Raw genomic sequence first — 18,743 nt, forward strand, 5'->3', positions numbered from 1 at the left:
CATCCGGGAGGCAGAGAGGGTTATCGAGAAGAGTTACAGGGAGGTAGCCACACCCAAGGTACTGAACAAGAGTAGCTGGGTTACAGTCAGGGAAAGGAAAACTAACAGGCAGACAGTGCAGGGATCCCTCGTGGCCGATCCCCTTCAAAACAAGTATACCGTTTTAGATGCTGTTGGGGGGGGGATGACCTACCGGGGGAAGGCCCTAGCGGCCAGGTCTCAGGCACCGAGTCTGGCTCTGGGGCTCAGAGTGGAAGGAGGGAGCATAGAAAAGGAATAGTCATAGGAAATTCAATGGTTAGGGCAATAAATAGGAGATTCTGTGGTTGCGAGCGAGACTCCCGGAAGGTATGTTGCCTTCCGGGTGCCAGGGATGTCTCGGATCGTGTCTTCAGGATCCTGAAGGGGGAGGGTGAGCAGCCAGAAGTCGTGGTGCACATTGGTACCAACGATGTAGGTAGGGCAAGGGGTGTTGAGGTAATAAACACGTTTAGGGAGTTAGGCTGGAAGTTAAAGGCCAGGACAGACATATTTGTCATCTCTGGTTTTTGCCGGTGCCACGTGATAGCGAGGCTAGTAAAAGGGAGAGAGTGCAGTTGAACACGTGGCTGCAGGAATGGTGTAGGAGGGAGGGCTTCAGGGCAATTTATCATGGCCAATCCACCTAACTTGCACATCTTTGGACTGTGGGAGGAAACCGGAGCACCCAGAGGAAACCCACGCACACACGGGGAGGCTGTGCAGACTCCACACAGACAGTGACCCAAGCCGGAATCGAACCTGGGACCCTGGAGCTGTGAAGCGATTGTGCTATCCACAATGTTACCGTGCTGCTCAAGTGAGTTGTACTTTTCTGTGCACCTGATCATGCCGTGGGAAACGTAGCCTAATTTCTTGTGATAATAGTGGACTTGAGCTCTGTGGGAGAACGCTGTGGGAGAGCGTGCACCGTGTTACCATGTCTTTATGACTTTATACTGGCCCTCCATCAGTCTTTGGTGGGGCCACACAAGTATCTATTGTATCGAGCCAGCTGTGATGTCGTTCTCCTGTTCCACTCTGTACTCATGTATTTTAAGCCGTTTTTTTGTTGATTATTCTCTCAAATGTAAAACCTCAATAAATACTTAAAAGAGATTTATTTGTTTTAAACTGAAAACTGAGAAACGTTGAATGCAAAAACAAAGTTAGACAGTCTTCATACTGCTGTATCACTGATGCAAAGAGCAGGATTTCAGTTACTAACCTGAGCCAGACATTTTGGACACCTCCAATCACCTTTAGGAACATCTTGCAGAGGTGGAATTAAACAGAAGGTGTGGTAACTATCATCACAGCCATCACACAGCAGAAGTCGATCCTCTTCATTCCCTTGTCCACAGATCAAGCAAACATACAGGTCGACCTATAAAAGAAAGGAACAAACAGAATTCAGTGGATGCCACACAAGCCTCCTTCAACTCAATTTATTTAAATCTAACTCTATTAACATATGTTTCTTTTCATTCTACCTTCACCTCCCAATCTTCTCTTTGCTCTCTGAATCAGGTTTTCCTGGTCATAACTTTGGATTTTCAACAAATTTCAGCAGGCCTTTAGAAAAGGTGGTGGGACCTAGAAGTTGAAATCCTGTCTAACAAATCCTACATTTTTCTGGTTGGGGGAGGGAGGACGGCGAAAGAAGCGATGGGATCATAGAATTCATAGAATGTACAGCGCATAAGGAGGCCATTCAGCCCATCAAGTCTGCACCGGCCCTTGGAAAGAGCACCATACTTCAGCCCGCACCTCCACCCTATCCCCGTAACCCAATAACCCCACCTAACTTTTTTTTGGGACTCTAAAGGGCAATTTAGAGTGGCCAATCCACCTCATCTGTTCACTTTTGGACTGTGGGAGGAAATCGCAGCACCGGGAGGAAGCCCACGCAAACACGTGGAGAACGTGGAGACTCCGCACAGACAGTGACCCAAGCTGGGAATCAACCTGGAGCCGTGAAGTAAATGTGCTAACCACTGTGCTACCATGCTGCCCCATGTGTATCACCTTCTATTCAACATGCATGAGGGAAATCTGTAATTTCAGGAATCCAAAGGCTGATTGGAGAGAACGTTAGCTGGTTCTTGGAGGGAATTTGCAACAGCTCTCTGGAAAGAGTTAGCAGATCCTGGACAGCCTACACAGCATTTAATGGTTTTCCTGTATAGATCCATCCAGGCTCTCTGTCAGTTAAGAAACACAGCCTTTCTGGAGAAAAATAGAGGGAAGAGAGACTGGGTCTTCTCTCTAAGCTGCCAGGAGTTAAGCTGAAACTGAAAACCACGTGACGTTGTAAACATTCCCAAGTGCTCAGATCCAACCTGTTACCAGGAAAAATACAGCGTTTTGGGCCAATTCATTGGTCACCTGCCAAATCAATCAGACCATCTATCATCGCTGCTGGTCAGTCCACAACTCCAGTTTAAACCAGCACAGGTTTCTGCTTGAATTAAAGGTCCAGGCTGTCTTAAAGATACATGTTCATTAATCATTCATTGATCAAAAATGTAATGGCAGAAATGTGTAAGAATCTTTGAGGAGCACAGTAGCTCAGAAGGAAGGTGGAATTACAGATCCGTGTTCTGCTCTCCCTCATGCCTGTTGAATAGAAGTTGTTTTTGCGGAAGTTCAATACGGTCTCAAAAGACTCGAGTTTGTTTATTCCCTCCAACAACTGGCACAGCGAGCAGGGTAATGTATCGACGATCGGCAACTATGCGGCTCCAATTCGGGAGAGTACATTTAATTTATCACCCATTGTAAGGGGAGAGATCCACACTGGATGTTGGGCCGGCCATAAGTTGTGGTACATGAAGGAAGGGTCTGACCGTATCATAGAAAATTCAGCACAGAACAGGCCCATCGGCCCACGATATTGTATCGGCTTGAATAAAATCGGCAAGTGGGATATCGGAGTGTAGAGCTGGGAGAAAAGAAAATTAATTACGGGTTTCAGAGGGCCGGGTTAAAAAACCCGCGTTGGAGAATTCCGCGGGAAGGAAGGATTGAGGGGTCTCGCTTACAACAGGGAGGAGAACCGCGAAGAAGAATTCCACGAGAGGGGAGAACTGCAAAGGAGACTTCCGCAAGGGTAGAGGGCGTAAGAATAACCGTAAGTGATAAGATAGCGCCGGTACAGGGGATCTAAATGGGGGCCCGAGGGATCTATCATACAGACGATAGTAATAATAATAATATTACCATTAATAGTAATAATTTATTATTGTCACAAGTAGACTTACATTAACATAGCAATGAAGTTATTGTGACAAGCTCTTGGCAGCCACACTCCAGCGCCTGTTTGAGTAAAGTTGTCCACCTGAAGAACCCTTAGCAGTTTCCAGAGCCATCCTGTTATATCACTGCAAACCTGGCGTCTCTCTTTAATTTATACTGTAACCCAAACTTTGCCTTCTTCTGTTCCAAAGATCCTTGACTTGAACCCTCAAATTATGTTATGACACCGTGGACTGGTGCGCGGTCAATTCCAGCCACTTGACCCAGAGTCGCAACAGAAGTGAATTAAACAATAATCAAAAAGACTAATGCAATGCTAGTCTTTATACCAAGAGAACTAGAATACATGCTTCAGCTGGATGTTGTCAAGTTACTAGAGTTACCCTGTTGTCAGGATACCATGCTGCCGGTGCTGCAGTGGTTAGCACCGCTGCCTCACGCCACCAACAACCAGGGTTCGATCCCGGCCCTGGGTCATTGTCCATGTGGAGTTATCAGCATGGGTCTCACCCCCAAAATCATAGGATATTCAATTGTAAGGGGAGTAGATAGGCAGTTCTGTGGTCGAAAATGAGACTCCCGAATGGTATGTTGCCTCCCAGGTGCAGGGGTGAGGGATGTCTCAGATCGGCTGCAGAACATTCTGAAGGGGGAGGGTGAACAGCCAGTTGTCATGGTGCATATAGGCACCAAAGATATAGGTAAAAAACGGGATGAGGTCCTACAAGCAGAATTTAGGGAGTTAGGAGCCAAGTTAAAAAGTCGGACCTCAGGAGGTAGTAATCTCAGGATTGCTACCAGTGCCGTGTGGTAGAGTAGAAATGAAAGAATAGACAGAATGAATGCGTGGCTTGAGAGATAGGGCAGAAGGGAGGGGTTCAGATTTTTGGGACATTTGGACCGGTTCTGGGGGAGCTAGGACTACTACAAATTGGACGGTCTACACCTGGGCCGGACTGGAACCAATGTCCTTGGGGATGCTTTTGCTAACGCTGTTGGGGAGGGTTTAAACTAATGTGGCAGGGGGATGGGAACCAAATGAGGTTAGTGGACAGTAAGGAGGTAGTAACTAAAGCCTGTAAGGGACTAGATCATGAAGTCAGTGTGACTAAGGCGAAGAGTAGGCAGGGAGCAGATGATAAACGCAAAGGGACTGGTGGTCTGAGGTGCATTTGTTGTAATGCAAGAAGTGTAGTAGGTAAGGCAGATGAACTTAGGGCTTGGATTAGTACCTGGGAGTATGATGTTATTGCTATTAATGAGACCTGGTTGAGGAAAGGGCATGATTGGCAACTAAATATCCCAGGATATCGATGCTTCAGGCGGGATAGAGAGGGAGTTAAAAGGGGTGGACGAGTTGCATTACTAGTCAGAGAGGATATCATAGCTGTGCTGAAGGAGGGCACTATGGAGGAATCGAGCAGTGAGACGATATGGGCAGAGCTCAGAAATAGGAAAGGTGCGGTAACAATGTTGGGGCTGTACTACAGACCTCCCAACAGCGAGCATGAGATACAGGAACAAATATGTAAACAGATTATGGAAAGATGTACGAGCAACGTGGTGATAGGATATTTTAATTTTCCCGACATTGACTGGGATACACTTAGTGTCAGAGGTCTAGATGGAGCAGAATTTGTAAGGAGCATCCAGGAGAGTTTTTTAGAGCAGTATGTAAATAGTCCAACTCGGGAAGGGGCCATACTGGACCTGGTATTAGGGAATGATCCCGGCCAGTTGGTTGAAGTTTCAGTCGGGGATTACTTTGGGAATAGTGATCACAATTCCGTAAGTTTTAGAATACTCATGGACAATGACAAGAGTGGTCCTAAAGGAAGAGTGCTAAATTTGGAGGGGGGGGGGGGGGAAGGCCAACTGTACCAAAATTCGGCAGGATCTGGGGAATGTGGATTGGGAGCAGCTGTTTCAAGGTAAATCCACATTTGATATGTGGGAGGCTTTTAAAGAGAGATTGATTAGAGTGCAGGACAGACATGTCCCTGTGCAAGTTGATTGATGAGGGAAGGGCTGTAGATGTCATATACATGAACTTCAGTAAGGCATTTGATAAGGTTCCCCATGGTAGGCTGATGGAGAAAATGAAGTCTTGTGGAGTCCAAGGTGTACTAGCTAGATGGATAAAGAACTGGCTGGGCAACAGGAGACAGAGAGTAGTAGTGGAAGGGAGTTTCTCAAATGGAGAACTGTGACCAGTGATGTTCCACAGTGATCCGTGCTGGGACCACTGTTGTTTGTGATATACATAAATGATCTGGAGGAAGGTATAGGTGGTCTGATTAGCAAATTTGCAGATGACACTGAGATTGGTGGAGTAGCAGATAGTGAAGGGGGCTGTCAGAGAATACAGCAGAATATAGATAGATTGGAGAGTTGGGCGGAGAATTGGCAGATGGAGTTCAATCCAGGCAAATGCGAGGTGATGCACTTTGGAAAAGCCAATTCAAGAGCGAACTATACGGTAAATGAGGAAAATTGATGTACAGAGAGATCTGGGTGTTTGGGTCCATTGTACCCTGAAGGTGGCTGCGCAGGTCGCCAGAGTGGTCAAGAAGGCATACATAGAACATAGAACAGAACATAGAACAGTACAGCACAGAACAGGCCCTTCGGCCCTCGATGTTGTGCCGAACAATGATCACCCCACTTAAACCCACGTAACCCGTATACCCGTAACCCAACAATCCCCCCATTAACCTTACACTACGGGCAATTTAGCATGGCCAATCCACCTAACCCGCACATCTTTGGACTGTGGGAGGAAACCGGAGCACCCGGAGGAAACCCACGCGCACACGGGGAGGACGTGCAGACTCCACACAGACAGTGACCCAGCCGGGAATCGAACCTGGGACCCTGGAGCTGTGAAGCATTGATGCTAACCACCATGCTACCGTGAGGCCCTAAATATACGGATGAAGGAAAGCATACGGCATGCTTTCCTTCATCGGAAGGGGTATCAAGTACAAGGGTTGGCAGGTCATGTTACAGTTGTGTAAGACTTTGGTTCGGCCACATTTGGAATACTGCGTACAGTTCTGGTCGCCACATTACCAAAAGGATGTGGATGCTTTGGAGAAGGTGCAGAGGAAGTTCACGAGGATGTTGCCTAGTATGGAGGGCACTAGCTATGAAGAGAGGTTGAGTAAATTAGGATTATTTTCATTAGAAAGATGGAGGTTGATGGGGGACTTCATTGAGGTCCACAAAATCATGAGAGGTATAGACAGGGTGGATAGCAAGAAGCTTTTTCCCCAGAGTGGGGGACTCAATTATTTGGGGTCACGAGTTCAAGGTGAGAGGGGAAAAGTTTAAGGGAGATATGCGTGGAAAGTCCTTAACGCAGAGGGTGGTGGGTGCCTGGAACACATTGCCGGCGGAGGTGGTAGAGGCGGTCACGATAGCGTCATTTAAGATGTATCTGGACAGATACATGAATGGGCAAGGAGCAGAGGGATACAGATCCTTAGAAAATAGAAAATATCACAAACAACAGTGGTCCCAGCACGGATCTTGATCGGCGCAGGCTTGGAGGGCCGAAGGGCCTGTTCCTGTGCGGTAATTTTTCTTTGTTCTTTGTTCATGAGACGCATGCTGGGTAAAATTCTGGACTTAGACTCACACAATCTGATCAGGGGGGCTGACTTTAACACAGTCATTGACCCTGTATTGGACTGCAAAGCGACCAGCGGCGGCTGAGGAACTGAGGGGCTTCATGGAAAAGGTGGGGGGGTGTAGACCCATGGAGATTCGCGAGGGCGAAAGGAGTTCTTTTTCTCCCATGTCCACAAAGTTTATTCCCATATAGATTTCTTTGTGGTGAGCAGGGCGTTAATCCCTCGGGTGGAGCGGACGGAATACTCGGCCATTGCAGTCTCTGATCATGCTCCACACTGGGTGGATTTGTGTCTTGGGGAAGAGAGAGGTCAGCGCTCATTATGGAGGCTAGATGTTGGGCTGCTAGCAAACGACGAGGTTTGTAGGCGGATAAAGAGGAACATTAAAAATTACTTGGAAACTAATGATACGGCGAGGTAACGCCGACCACGGTTTGGGAGGCTCTGAAGGCAGTTATTAGAGGTGAGTTAATCTCTATCAGATCTCATAGTGAGAAGAAAGAAAGAGGGGAGAGAGGCTAGTTGAGGAGATACTCAGAGTAGATAGAAGTTACGCGGAGAGCCCCCGAGACAGGGCTACTGAAAGAGCGCTGGAGACTGCAGGCGGAATTTGATCTGCTGACCACAGGGAAAGTGGTAGCACATCTGAGGAAGGTAAAAGGGGCTGTCTTCGAATATGAGGAGAAAGCAAGTAGAATGATGGTGCACCAACTTCGTAGGAGGGAGGCGGCCAAGAGATAGGGTTTATAATCATCTTGAAAAGAACAAGTTGATTAGCGATACTCAACACGGTTTTGTGAAGGGTAGGTCATGCCTCACAAACCTTATTGAGTTTTTTGAGAAGGTGACCAAACAGGTGGATGAGGGTAAAGCGGTTGATGTGGTGTATATGGATTTCAGTAAGGTGTTTGATAAGGTTCCCCACGGTAGGCTATTGCAGAAAATACGGAAGTATGGGATTGAAGGTGATTTAGCGGTTTGGATCAGTAATTGGCTAGCTGAAAGAAGACAGAGGGTGGTGGTTGATGGCAAATGTTCATCCTGGAGTTCAGTTACTAGTGGTGTACCGCAAGGATCTGTTTTGGGGCCACTGCTGTTTGTCATTTTTATAAATGACCTGGAAGAGGGTGTAGAAGGATGGGTTAGTAAATTTGCAGATGACACGAAGGTCGGTGGAGTTGTGGATAGTGCTGAAGGATGTTATAGGTTACAGAGGGACATAGATAAGCTGCAGAGCTGGGCTGAGAGGTGGCAGATGGAGTTTAATGCGGAAAAGTGTGAGGTGGTTCACTTTGGAAGGAGTAACAGGAATGCAGAGTACTGGGCTAATGGCAAGATTCTTGGCAGTGTAGATGAACAGAGAGATCTCGGCATCCAGGTACATAAATCCCTGAAAGTTGCCACCCAGGTTAATAGGGCTGTTAAGAAGGCATATGGTGTGCTAGCCTTTATCAGTAGGGGGATTGAGTTTCGGAGCCACGAGGTCATGCTACAGCTGTACAAAACTCTGGTGCGGCCGCACCTGGAGTACTGCGTGCAGTTCTGGTCACCACATTATAGGAAGGATGTGGAAGCTTTGGAAAGGGTTCAGAGGATATTTACTAGGATGTTGCCTGGTATGGAGGGAAGGTCTTACGAGGAAAGGCTCAGGGACTTGAGGTTGTTTTCGTTAGAGAGGAGAAGGCTGAGAGGTGACTTAATTGAGACATATAAGATAGTCAGAGGGTTAGATAGGGTGGACAGTGAGAGTCTTTTTCCTCGGATGGTCATAGCTTTAAATTGAGGGGTGGTAGATATAGGACAGATGTCAGAGGCAGTTTCTTTACTCAGAGAGCAGTAGGGGTGTGGAACGCCCCTGCCTGCAACAGTAGTAGACTTGCCAACTTTAAGTGGTCACTGGATAGACATATGGATGAAAATGGAATAGTGTAGGTCAGATAGTCTTCAGATGGTTTCACGGGTCGGCGCAACATCGAGGGCCAAAGGGCCCGTACTGCGCTGTAATGTTCTATGTTCTCCCCGTACTCATACACCGCCCCCTGTGCCCTCCTCCACTACGCCTCCGCCTTACGGGTGGTTAAAATGTCAAACTCCGCCTGGAGACTGCACCGCTTCTTCAGAAGCCCCTCCTCCGGGGTGTCTGCATATCTCCTATCCACCCTGACCATCTCCTCCACTAGCCTCTCCCTCTCGACCCTCTACCCCCTCTCCCTGTGCGCCCGAATAGATATCAGCTCCCCTCTAACTACTGCCTTTAGCGCTTCCCAAACTATCCCAACCTGCACCTCCCCGTTGTCATTGGTTTCCAGATACCCCTCTATACCCCTAAGGATCCGCCCGCACACTTCCAAAAGCCCCACATCCAACCTCCACAGCTGGCGCTGATCCTTCCCCTCCCCCAGCTCCAGGTGCACCAAATGTGAAAAATATTAAAAATTACTTCAATCAACTGTCGTACATTGCAGCTGGATTTTATGCTCCGTTCGATTTCCAACATAGGATAGCAGAATCCCCATGGTCAGCTACAGTCAATCCCCCTGTCTCCAGGTCCGGGATCAGGCCCAGCATACGCCGCATGAAGCCCGCATCATCCCAGTTGGCGGCATAAATATTAACCAAGACCACCCGCTCCTCCTGAAGTCTCCCACTCACCATCACATAACGACCTGCACTATCCGCCACCACTTTAGACGCGACGAACGACAGGCTCTTACCCACCAAAATTGCCACCCCACGGTTCTTTGCATCAAGCCCCGAGTGAAACACCTGTCCCACCCAACTTTTTCTTAGCCTCACCTGATCCGTAACCCTGAGGTGCGTCTCCTGGAGCATAGTCACATCCGCTCCCAGCCCCCTCAAGTGAGCAAAGACCCGGGATCACTTCACCGGACCATTCAGTCCCCTCACGTTCCATGTGACCAACCGAACCCGAGGGGCCGTCCCCCTTCCCTCTACGCCAATCAGCCATAGCCCTTCCTCATCCCACCACGTGCCCAGGGAACCCCCCAAACCCGCTCCCCACGGTGGCAAAACCCCCCCCCAACCCCCCCCCCCTTCACCATCCATTCCCTCACAGTCGCTGCAGCAACAGCCGGCACGGCTCCTCCTCCTCCTCCCCCCCAAACACCCCCACCCTCCCCCCCCAAGCTAGGGCCCCCCCTAGCTGCGTTACCCCCAACATTATGCTTCTGTGAGTCAGTTGACTTCTGCTGACCCCAGCTACTCCCGCCATAACCACGCCCCCCCCCCTCCCCCCCCCCCCCCCCCCCCCTCCCGATGCAACACAGCCACAAATCCCTCCCTACCAGCACCAGCCCCGCCCCCAATTCCTCCGGAGCGGGAAGAAAGCCCGAGCTTCCAATCCGAGCCCCGCCCCTCGACCCAACACGCGGGAAAAAGATGGACCCATGTCGACCCCAAACTACTCCCCAACCCACCAGTGGAAAAAACAAAAAAAAAAAAATCACCACAATAAATAACCAACAGCCCCAAAGAAACCCTAAAAGAACCCAAATAACCATAACTAAAATAGCGAAAACAGCGAAAACAAACAGGAAACAACCATCAGCAAACACAGCCAATGTAGGCGAAAGGATACCTAAGAGGGCGAAAGGATACCTAAGAGGGCAAAGCCTCCAAACAAAGTACATTTCCCCCCAGCCCCCCAGTCCTCAGTCCGAATCCAAGTTCTCAGCCTGGACAAAACCCCAGGCCTCCTCCGGAGAGTCAAAATAGAGCTGGCGGTCCTTGTACGTGACCCAGAGGCGAGCCAGCTGTAGAAGGCCAAACTTCACCCCCTTCCAGTGGAGCACTCCCTTCGCTCGATTGAAGCCAGCTCTTCTCCTCGCCACCTCCACGCTCCAGTCCTGAAAAATTCGAACGTCCATGTTCTCCCACCTGCTGCTCCTCTCCTTCTTCGCTCACCTCAACACGCACTCCCGGTCAACCAGGCAGTGAAAACGGACCAGCACCACCCTGGGCGGTTCGTTCGGCCGGGGCTTCCGCTGCAGTACTCGATGGGCGCCTACCAGCTCCAGGGGACCACGAAACGACCCCGCACCCATCAGCGAGTTTAACATTAGGGCCACATAGGCCGCCAAATCCGAATCTTCCAGCCCCTCCGAGGCCCAAAATCCGTAGATTCTTCCGGCGGGAGCAGTTCTCCATCTCCTCCATCCTCGCCTGCCATCTCTTGTGCAGTGCCTCGTGCGACTCCACTTTCACTGCCAGGCCCAAAAGCTCATCCTCATTCTCCAAAGCCTTGTGCCACAGCTCCCGAATCTCCACGGCCTGAGCCGTCTGAGTCGCCAGCAGCTTGTCCAGCGAGGCCTTAAACGGCTCCAAAATCTCGGCTTTGAGCTCCTTGAAGGAGCGCTGAAGCAGCTCCTGCTGCTCCCGCGCCCACTGCTGCCATGCTGCTGCTGCTTCCCCGCCTGCCGCCATCTTGCTTTTTCTGCCTCCCGCCTTTCTCTGTGGTAATACCGACTTCTGGACCACTCCACTGCGAGCCCAGTCCATCCACCGGCCGCTGGGCACACTGGGGAAAAGTCGAAACAGCGCCGTTGCGGGCTCTTAAAAGAGCCCGAAAGTCCAAAAAAACCGTGAGCTGCCGAACGTGCGGCTTAGCTCCGCATTGCTGCCACCGAAGACCATCATGCAGATGTTGAGGGACTTCGGCAATTTTTCGGGGTACAAATTAAACGAGAAGAAAAGCGAGATGTTCGCGATTCAGACTAAGGGGCAGGAAAAGAGAGTGAGAAAGCTTCCGCTTAAGATGGTGGAGAAGGGCTTTCGGTACCTAGGTATACAGGTGGCAGCAGCAGCAACTCGGTTGGGGGGGGGGATGTTCCATATTATTGTTCTTTTTTTCTGTATATAATGTTAACGTTTATCTTGTTATGATAAATGTTGTTAACAGGGAGCACGGTAGCATGGTGGTTAGCATAAATGCTTCACAGCTCCAGGGTCCCAGGTTCGATTCCCGGCTGGGTCACTGTCTGTGCGGAGTCTGTACGTCCTCCCCGTGTGTGCATGGGTTTCCTCCGGGTGCTCCGGTTTCCTCCCACAGTCCAAAGATGTGCGGGTTAGGTGGATTGGCCATGCTAAATTGCCCTTAGTGTCCAAAAAAGTAAGGTTAAGGGGGGGGGGGGCGGTTGTTGGGTTACGGGTATAGGGTGGATACGTGGGTTTGAGTAGGGTGATCATTGCTCGGCACAACATTGAGGGCCGAAGGGCCTGTTCTGTGCTGTACTGTTCTAAGTTATGCAACAAATGATGTTTTGTTCAAAATTTGAATACAAATAATTTTATTTATTTTTTTAAGTTCGACACTCCCAAGTCCCATGATCATCCTGGTACCATCAAGTGGGCAAAAAATCATACTACTGAAGGCCATAGATGATTATAATTACAGGATGGCTTCTGAGTCAAGGATAAGCAGGAAAAATAAAAGGAACAGTTTAGGAGACATTGGAGGGTTATTTGGCAGCGTAAAGTCATTAAGTGAATTCAGTGCAGCTAGCTGAAATAAATAGTTACATGGAAGTCGGAAAAGGGCTACAATATGGGGCATATGGGACTGAGTATGCACTGACTGCCATAAATCGACAAGGAGAAGGGCACCAGCAGGCTGTGGACGAAGCATATGCGAGTACAATTAACACCATCAGAGCAGAAGCAAAGGGAAGAGGCTGTGATATCCTTGTTAGAGATTCGATTGATAGACAGTTACAGATTTGAATCATTGGGAACAGTGCAAGAAGGCAGGGTTTACCGACTGGACCCAGGGGATACATTGCACATCAAGGAGACCTGACAGACATGAGCACTGAGGAGTGTTGTTCGGAGTCAGCACATTACATAGTGTGTGCCTGTAGGACCGTTCATCCTTGCCAAATAACAGCAAGGTAATAGTCAACGTTCTGCCATTGAAGGAAACTTTTAAAGCCATACTGGTAGGCCCGACTGAGTGGTGTTTTACCACATCAGAGACAGAGATAATCTTGGGGGGCCTACTTTGTGGCAGCAGTCACAGCTTCTGCCTGCAAGTGACGGACAGTGGGAGAATGTCACCCGCCAGGAAGAACGTCAGGTTACCCATTTGGGGCCTGGTGGGATGATTCTCTGTATATTGATGAAACACCAGGCAATATAATCCGACAGAGCAACAGAACTCGGGCACTCTAAGATACAGACAAGCAAGGGAAGGATCCAGGTGAACCTAGCAATCCAGACTGCCACCTGGGTGGCACTATCAGGACACACCAGTGGTGGACACATTCGTTCAGGGATCAGGGTTGGGATCTAAATATACAAGGATATGTGTCCTATCGAAAGGACAGGCAGATGGACAAAGGGGGTAGGGTTGCATTGTTCGAAAGGAATGAAGTTAAATCGATAGCAGGGAGCGATATAGAATCAGAAGGCATAGAATCTCTTGGAAGAGTTGAGGAATCGCAAAGGTAAAAAGACCCTGTTTGGAGTCATGTACAGGCCCCCTAGCAGTAGTCAGGATGTAGGGCAGAAAATAAATCAGGAGATAGAGAAAGCATGTAAAAAAGGCAATATCACAATCATGGGCAACTTCAATATGCAGGTGGACTGGGAAAATCAGGTTCGTCGTGGATCCGAAGAAAAGGAATTTGTGGAATGTCTTAAGAGATGGTTTTTTGGAGCAGCTTGTGGTAGAGCCCACTAGAGAACAGGCAATTCTGGATTTGGTGATGAGTAATGAGGCAGACTTTTTTTTTTATAAATTTAGATTAGCCAATTATTTTTTCCAATTAAGGGGCAATTTAGTGTGGCCAATCCACCTACTCTGCACATTTTTGGGTTGTGGGGGCGAAACCCACGCAGACACGGGGAGAACGTGCAAACTCCACACGGACAGTGACCCAGAGCCGGGATCGAACCTGGGACCTCAGCGCCGTGAGGCGGTTGTGCTAACCACTAGGCCACCGTGCTGCCCTTAATGAGGCAGACTTGATAAGGAATCTTAAGGTGAAGGAACCCTTATGGAGCAGTGAACGCAATATGATAGAATTTACCCTGCAGTTTGAGAGGGAGAAGCTGCAATCAGATGTAACGGTATTACAATTAAATAAGGGTAACTACAAAGACATGAGGGAGGAGCTGGTCAGAGTTGATTGGAAAAGGAGACCAGCAGGAAAGACAGTGGAACAACAATGGCATGATTTTTTAGGGGTTATTCGGAGGGCACAGCAGAAATTCATCCCAAGGAGGAGGAAACATGCTAAGGGCAGGACAAGGCATCCATTGTCGATGAGGGAAGTCAAGGACAGCATGAAATCAAAAGAAAAAGCATACAAAATGGCAAGGATTAGTGGGAAGCCAGAGGATTGGGAATTCTTTAAAAGCGAGCAGAGGACAACTAAAAAGCAATAAGGGGAGAACATAGAACATAGAACAGTACAGCACAGAACAGGCCCTTCGGCCCTCGATGTTGTGCCGAGCATGGTCCAAAACCAAGAGAAGATGAAATAGGAGTGCAAGTTAGCTAGTCATAAAAAAGATAGGAAGAGTTTCTTTCAATATATAAAAGGTAAGAGAGGCAAAAATAGACATTGGACCACTGAAAAACGTGGCTGGAGAAGTAACAACAGGAAACAAAGAAATGGCAGGTGAACTGAATAGTTACTTTGCATCAGTCTTCACGGTGGAAGACACCAGTGGGATGCCAGAGCTCCAGGAGAATCAGGGGGCAGAGGTGACTGCAGTGGCCATAACTAAGGAGAAGGTTCTGGGAAAACTGAAAGGTCTGAAGGTGGATAGGTCACCTGGACCGGTTGGTCTACACCCCAGGGTCCTAAAGAGATAGCTGAGGAAATTGTGGCGGCACTGGTGGTGATCATTCAGGAATCACTGGAGGCAGGAAAGGTCCTAGAGGTCAGGAAAGTGGCTAATGTAACACCGCTGTTTAAGAAGGGAGGGAGGCAGAAGACGGGAAATTATAGCCCGGTTAGCCTGACTTTGGTCATTGGTAAGATTTGAGTCTGTTATTAAAGATGGGATCGCAAATTAGTTGAAAAGGTCATGGTAAAATAGGGGAAAAGCAAATTACTGCGGATGCTGGAATCTAAAACGAAAGGGAAAATGCTGGAAAATCTCAGCAAGTCTGGCAGCATATAGAACATAGAACATAGAACAGTACAGCACAGAACAGGCCCTTCGGCCCTCGATGTTGTGCCGAGCAATGATCACCCCACTCAAACCCGTATACCCGTAACCCAACAATCCCCCCATTAACCTTACACTACGGGCAATTTAGCATGGCCAATCCACCTAACCCGCACATCTTTGGACTGTGGGAGGAAACCGGAGCACCCGGAGGAAACCCACGCACACACGGGGAGGACGTGCAGACTCCACACAGACAGTGACCCAGCCGGGAATCGAACCTGGGACCCTGGAGCTGTGAAGCATTGATGCTAACCACCATGCTACCGTGAGGCCCCAGCTTTGACAAAGAGTTATCAGACTTGAAACGTTAGCCCTTTTCTCTCCCTACAGATGCTGCCAGACTTGCTGAGATTTTCCAGCATTTTCCCTTTCGTTTCATGGTAAAATAGGACTGAGTCAGCTTTGTCAAAGGGAGGTGATGTCTGACAAATCTGTTAGGAGTTCTTTGAGGACGTAACAAGGAAGTTAGACAAAGGAGAACCACTGGGCGTGACGGTAGCATAGTAGCATAGTGGTTAGCACAGTTGCTTCACGGCTCCAGGGTCCCAGGTTCGATTCCCGGCTTGGGTCACTGTCTGTGCCGAGTCTGCACATTCTCCCCGTGATTGCGTGGGTTCCCTCCGGGTGCTCCGGTTTCCACCCACACTCCAAAGACGTGCAGGTTAGGTGGGTTAGCCATGATAAATTGTCCTTAGTGTCCAAAAAAGGTTAGATGGGGTTACGGGGATAGGGCGGAGGTGTGGGGATAGGGTGGAGGAATGGGCTTAGGTAGGGTGCTCCTTCCAGGGGGCGGTGCAGATTTGATGGGCCGAATGGCCTCCTTCTGCACTGCAAATTCTATGATTCTATTCTATGCATTCTATGATTCATTTAGATGTGGAAGAGCAGAGGGTTAAAACTGTGAGGTTCGCAGCAGAAATGGCAAATGCGGTATAATTTGTATAAGTGTGAGATTATTCACTTTGGAAGCAAAAACAGGAAGGCAGATTGCCACTTGAATGGTTGTAAATTAGAAGAGGGGAGTGTGCAGCGGGACCTGGGTGTCCTTGTGCATCATTCGCTGAAGGTAAGCATGCAGGTGCACCAGGCGGTAAAGAAGGCTAATGGTATGTTAGCCTTTATTGCGAGAGGTTTTGAGTATCGAAGCAGGGATGTGTTGCTGTAATTGTACAGGGCATTGGTGAGGCCACACCTGGAATATTGTGTGCAGTTTTGGTCTCCTTCTCTGAGGAAGGTTGTTCTTGCTCTCGAGGGAGTGCAGTGAAGGTTTACCCGACTGATTCCAGGGATGGCGGGACTGTCATATGAGCAGAGATTGACTAAGTTGGGACTGTTCTCGCTGGAGTTCAGAAGAATGAGGGGAAATCTCAGAGATTTAGAAAATTCTAACAGGACTAGACAGGGTAGATGCAGGGAAGATGTTACCAATGATGGGTGTGTCCAGAACCAGGGGTCACAGTCTGAGGATTCAGGGTAAACCATTTCGGACCGATATAAGGAGACATTTCTTCACACACGCGGCTAGATATGGCACTCGAGGAGAATGGGATCAAGGGCTATGGGGAGAAAGCAGGATTGGGCTGTTGGGTTGGATGATCCTGCTCCTATCTTCTAAGTATCTATGCATGATTATGAATTAGTTCATAAAACAAAGTTTGGTTTCCGACATCAGTTTCAGCCTGTGAGGGATTGAAACTGGGAAAAAGATAAATACTCAAGTGGTAGAGGCAAAGGAGATCTAACAGGAGATAATAAAGAGAGTGTACCTCAGGTTTAAAAAGAAATCCAGGAGGGTGGAAGAGAAATGAAAAGTTTCAAATGTTTTCACTGTAATAAACTAGGCCATGTAAAGTCACAGTGTTGGTGGTTCAAGAAAAGCACTGGGAAGGCTGATGTGATAAAACAGGATAAGTCAGTGGGGTTTGTTAAAGTGGTAAAGGAAAGCTCAAGTGAAGCGAAGAATGTGCAAAAGATTGTACAGCCTGATCAAGAGGTGATTGATAAGAAGGTGCCAGATCTCTTTAAAGAATTTACTTGTGTGGGTAAAGTTTACTCAGGTGTACCAGGAAGAGTAGGTAAAGAAGTCACAATTTTAAGAGATACGGGAGCTAGTCAATCTTTAATGGTAAGAGATGAGGTGTGTAGCCATCGGGGATGGCCACTTCCCGAATACAAAATGGATGATCGCAATGACTGCAGGGAAACATAGACAATGTTAGGAAAGCAAGCAGGCACAGAGACTGTATGCGTATTGAGAAGGCAACTCCCAGACGAGACTGAAACTAGGTCAATTAACATATTGATGGCCCATCTCCGGGAACAAAGGAATGATACTCAAGCAACCGATCTAGCTCCAGACACCCCGGCGCCAGTTCCCCAAACCGAAAGCATAAAGAAAGCAAGGCCAACGGCCACCTAGGACACGCCCAGCCATCAGGGCACCCACCCCTTTAGAACATAGAACAGTACAGCACAGAACAGGCCCTTCGGCCCTCGATGTTGTGCCGAGCAATGATCACCCTACTCAAACCCACGTATCCACCCTATACCCGTAACCCAACAACCCTCCCCTTAACCTTACTTTTTGGGACACTACGGGCAATTTAGCATGGCCAATCCACCTAACTTTATTGGTCAAGATCAATACGAGTGATCAAGATACGGCCCAACTAATCGGGGCCAAGTTCAAGGCCCGCCCAAAAGCGCGCAAAGCCCCTTCGGGTATAAGAAGAAGCCCCCGAGAGAGAATCGCTCTCTTGGACTCGGCTCTCAAAGCGGAGAGGCCCGTCCACCAGCTGCACCAGAGCAAGTAAGTCCAAGGTCAACGCTCGCTATCAGACGGACGACCTTAGTTGTTCTCCTGTTACCTCTTCGAACCCAACAACCTCAGATCTGAACAACAGCCATTGTTCCTCTGAGTGGGCACCCGAAGTTAAGTATAGGCGTTAGTGTTAGAGATAGTTTCGTTTGTAGTATTTTGTGCATGAGTAGATATTACTGTGTGTGTAAATAAATAGTATTGACTTTGAACTAACTAACTGGTGCATTGGTTCTTTGATCAGTATTCGGGTTTGAATCTTGTGGCAGTATCGAAGGATACCTGGCGACTCTAGAGCAAACATAATTAGGATTAAGGAAGGCGACCATATTGACTGCCACATTTATAACCAGATAAATATAGCAACATTTACTGGCGACATCTGATGGGACTCGACCTAGAAGTGGCCTAGTCACTCCGAGAGAACCCAAATTTGAATTAGAATCCAATTGGAAAGGAAAAATCACAAGTGTAAGACCAATACTGATCAAACCATCAAAATTCGGAAGTGTGTTACTTGCATGCGTACTAACAGGGATATAAGGTAAACCTGAGAGATTTTGTTGCATAAAACTGTCGGAAGTTTTGTTGGCCGGAAAATAGCGTCAGCCGGACCCGTGTTTACATCACCACTTTATCACCCCCTGTTCCAAATTCAGTAGACCCCAAAGACAGCGAGAAAAATGTAAATGAAGGCAATGGAACGCCTTATGAACCCCCAAGAATTTGAGGTAGCAGCGACCAGTCGAGTAGGACAATGTCCCGTATGGGAAGAGGAAATCAGAAAATACCTCAAAGGAAAGGATGGCCCCTTT

At 48.4% G+C, this 18,743-nt stretch overlaps 1 protein-coding gene across 1 annotated transcript in view; it reads right to left on the reverse strand.

Moving 5' to 3' along the window:
• Positions 1 to 18,743, reverse strand: part of LOC119978372 (lysine-specific demethylase 5B-like) — a 425,856-nt gene that overhangs the window by 360,458 nt on the left and 46,655 nt on the right. Inside the window, exon 4 of the mRNA XM_038819962.1 lies at positions 1,247 to 1,405. Within this exon, the coding sequence (XP_038675890.1) occupies positions 1,247 to 1,405 (159 nt within the window). The remainder of the gene's footprint in view (positions 1 to 1,246; positions 1,406 to 18,743) is intronic.

This window comes from Scyliorhinus canicula, chromosome 15 (assembly GCF_902713615.1).
Source record: "Scyliorhinus canicula chromosome 15, sScyCan1.1, whole genome shotgun sequence".
NCBI classification, from domain to species: Eukaryota; Metazoa; Chordata; class Chondrichthyes; order Carcharhiniformes; family Scyliorhinidae; genus Scyliorhinus; species Scyliorhinus canicula.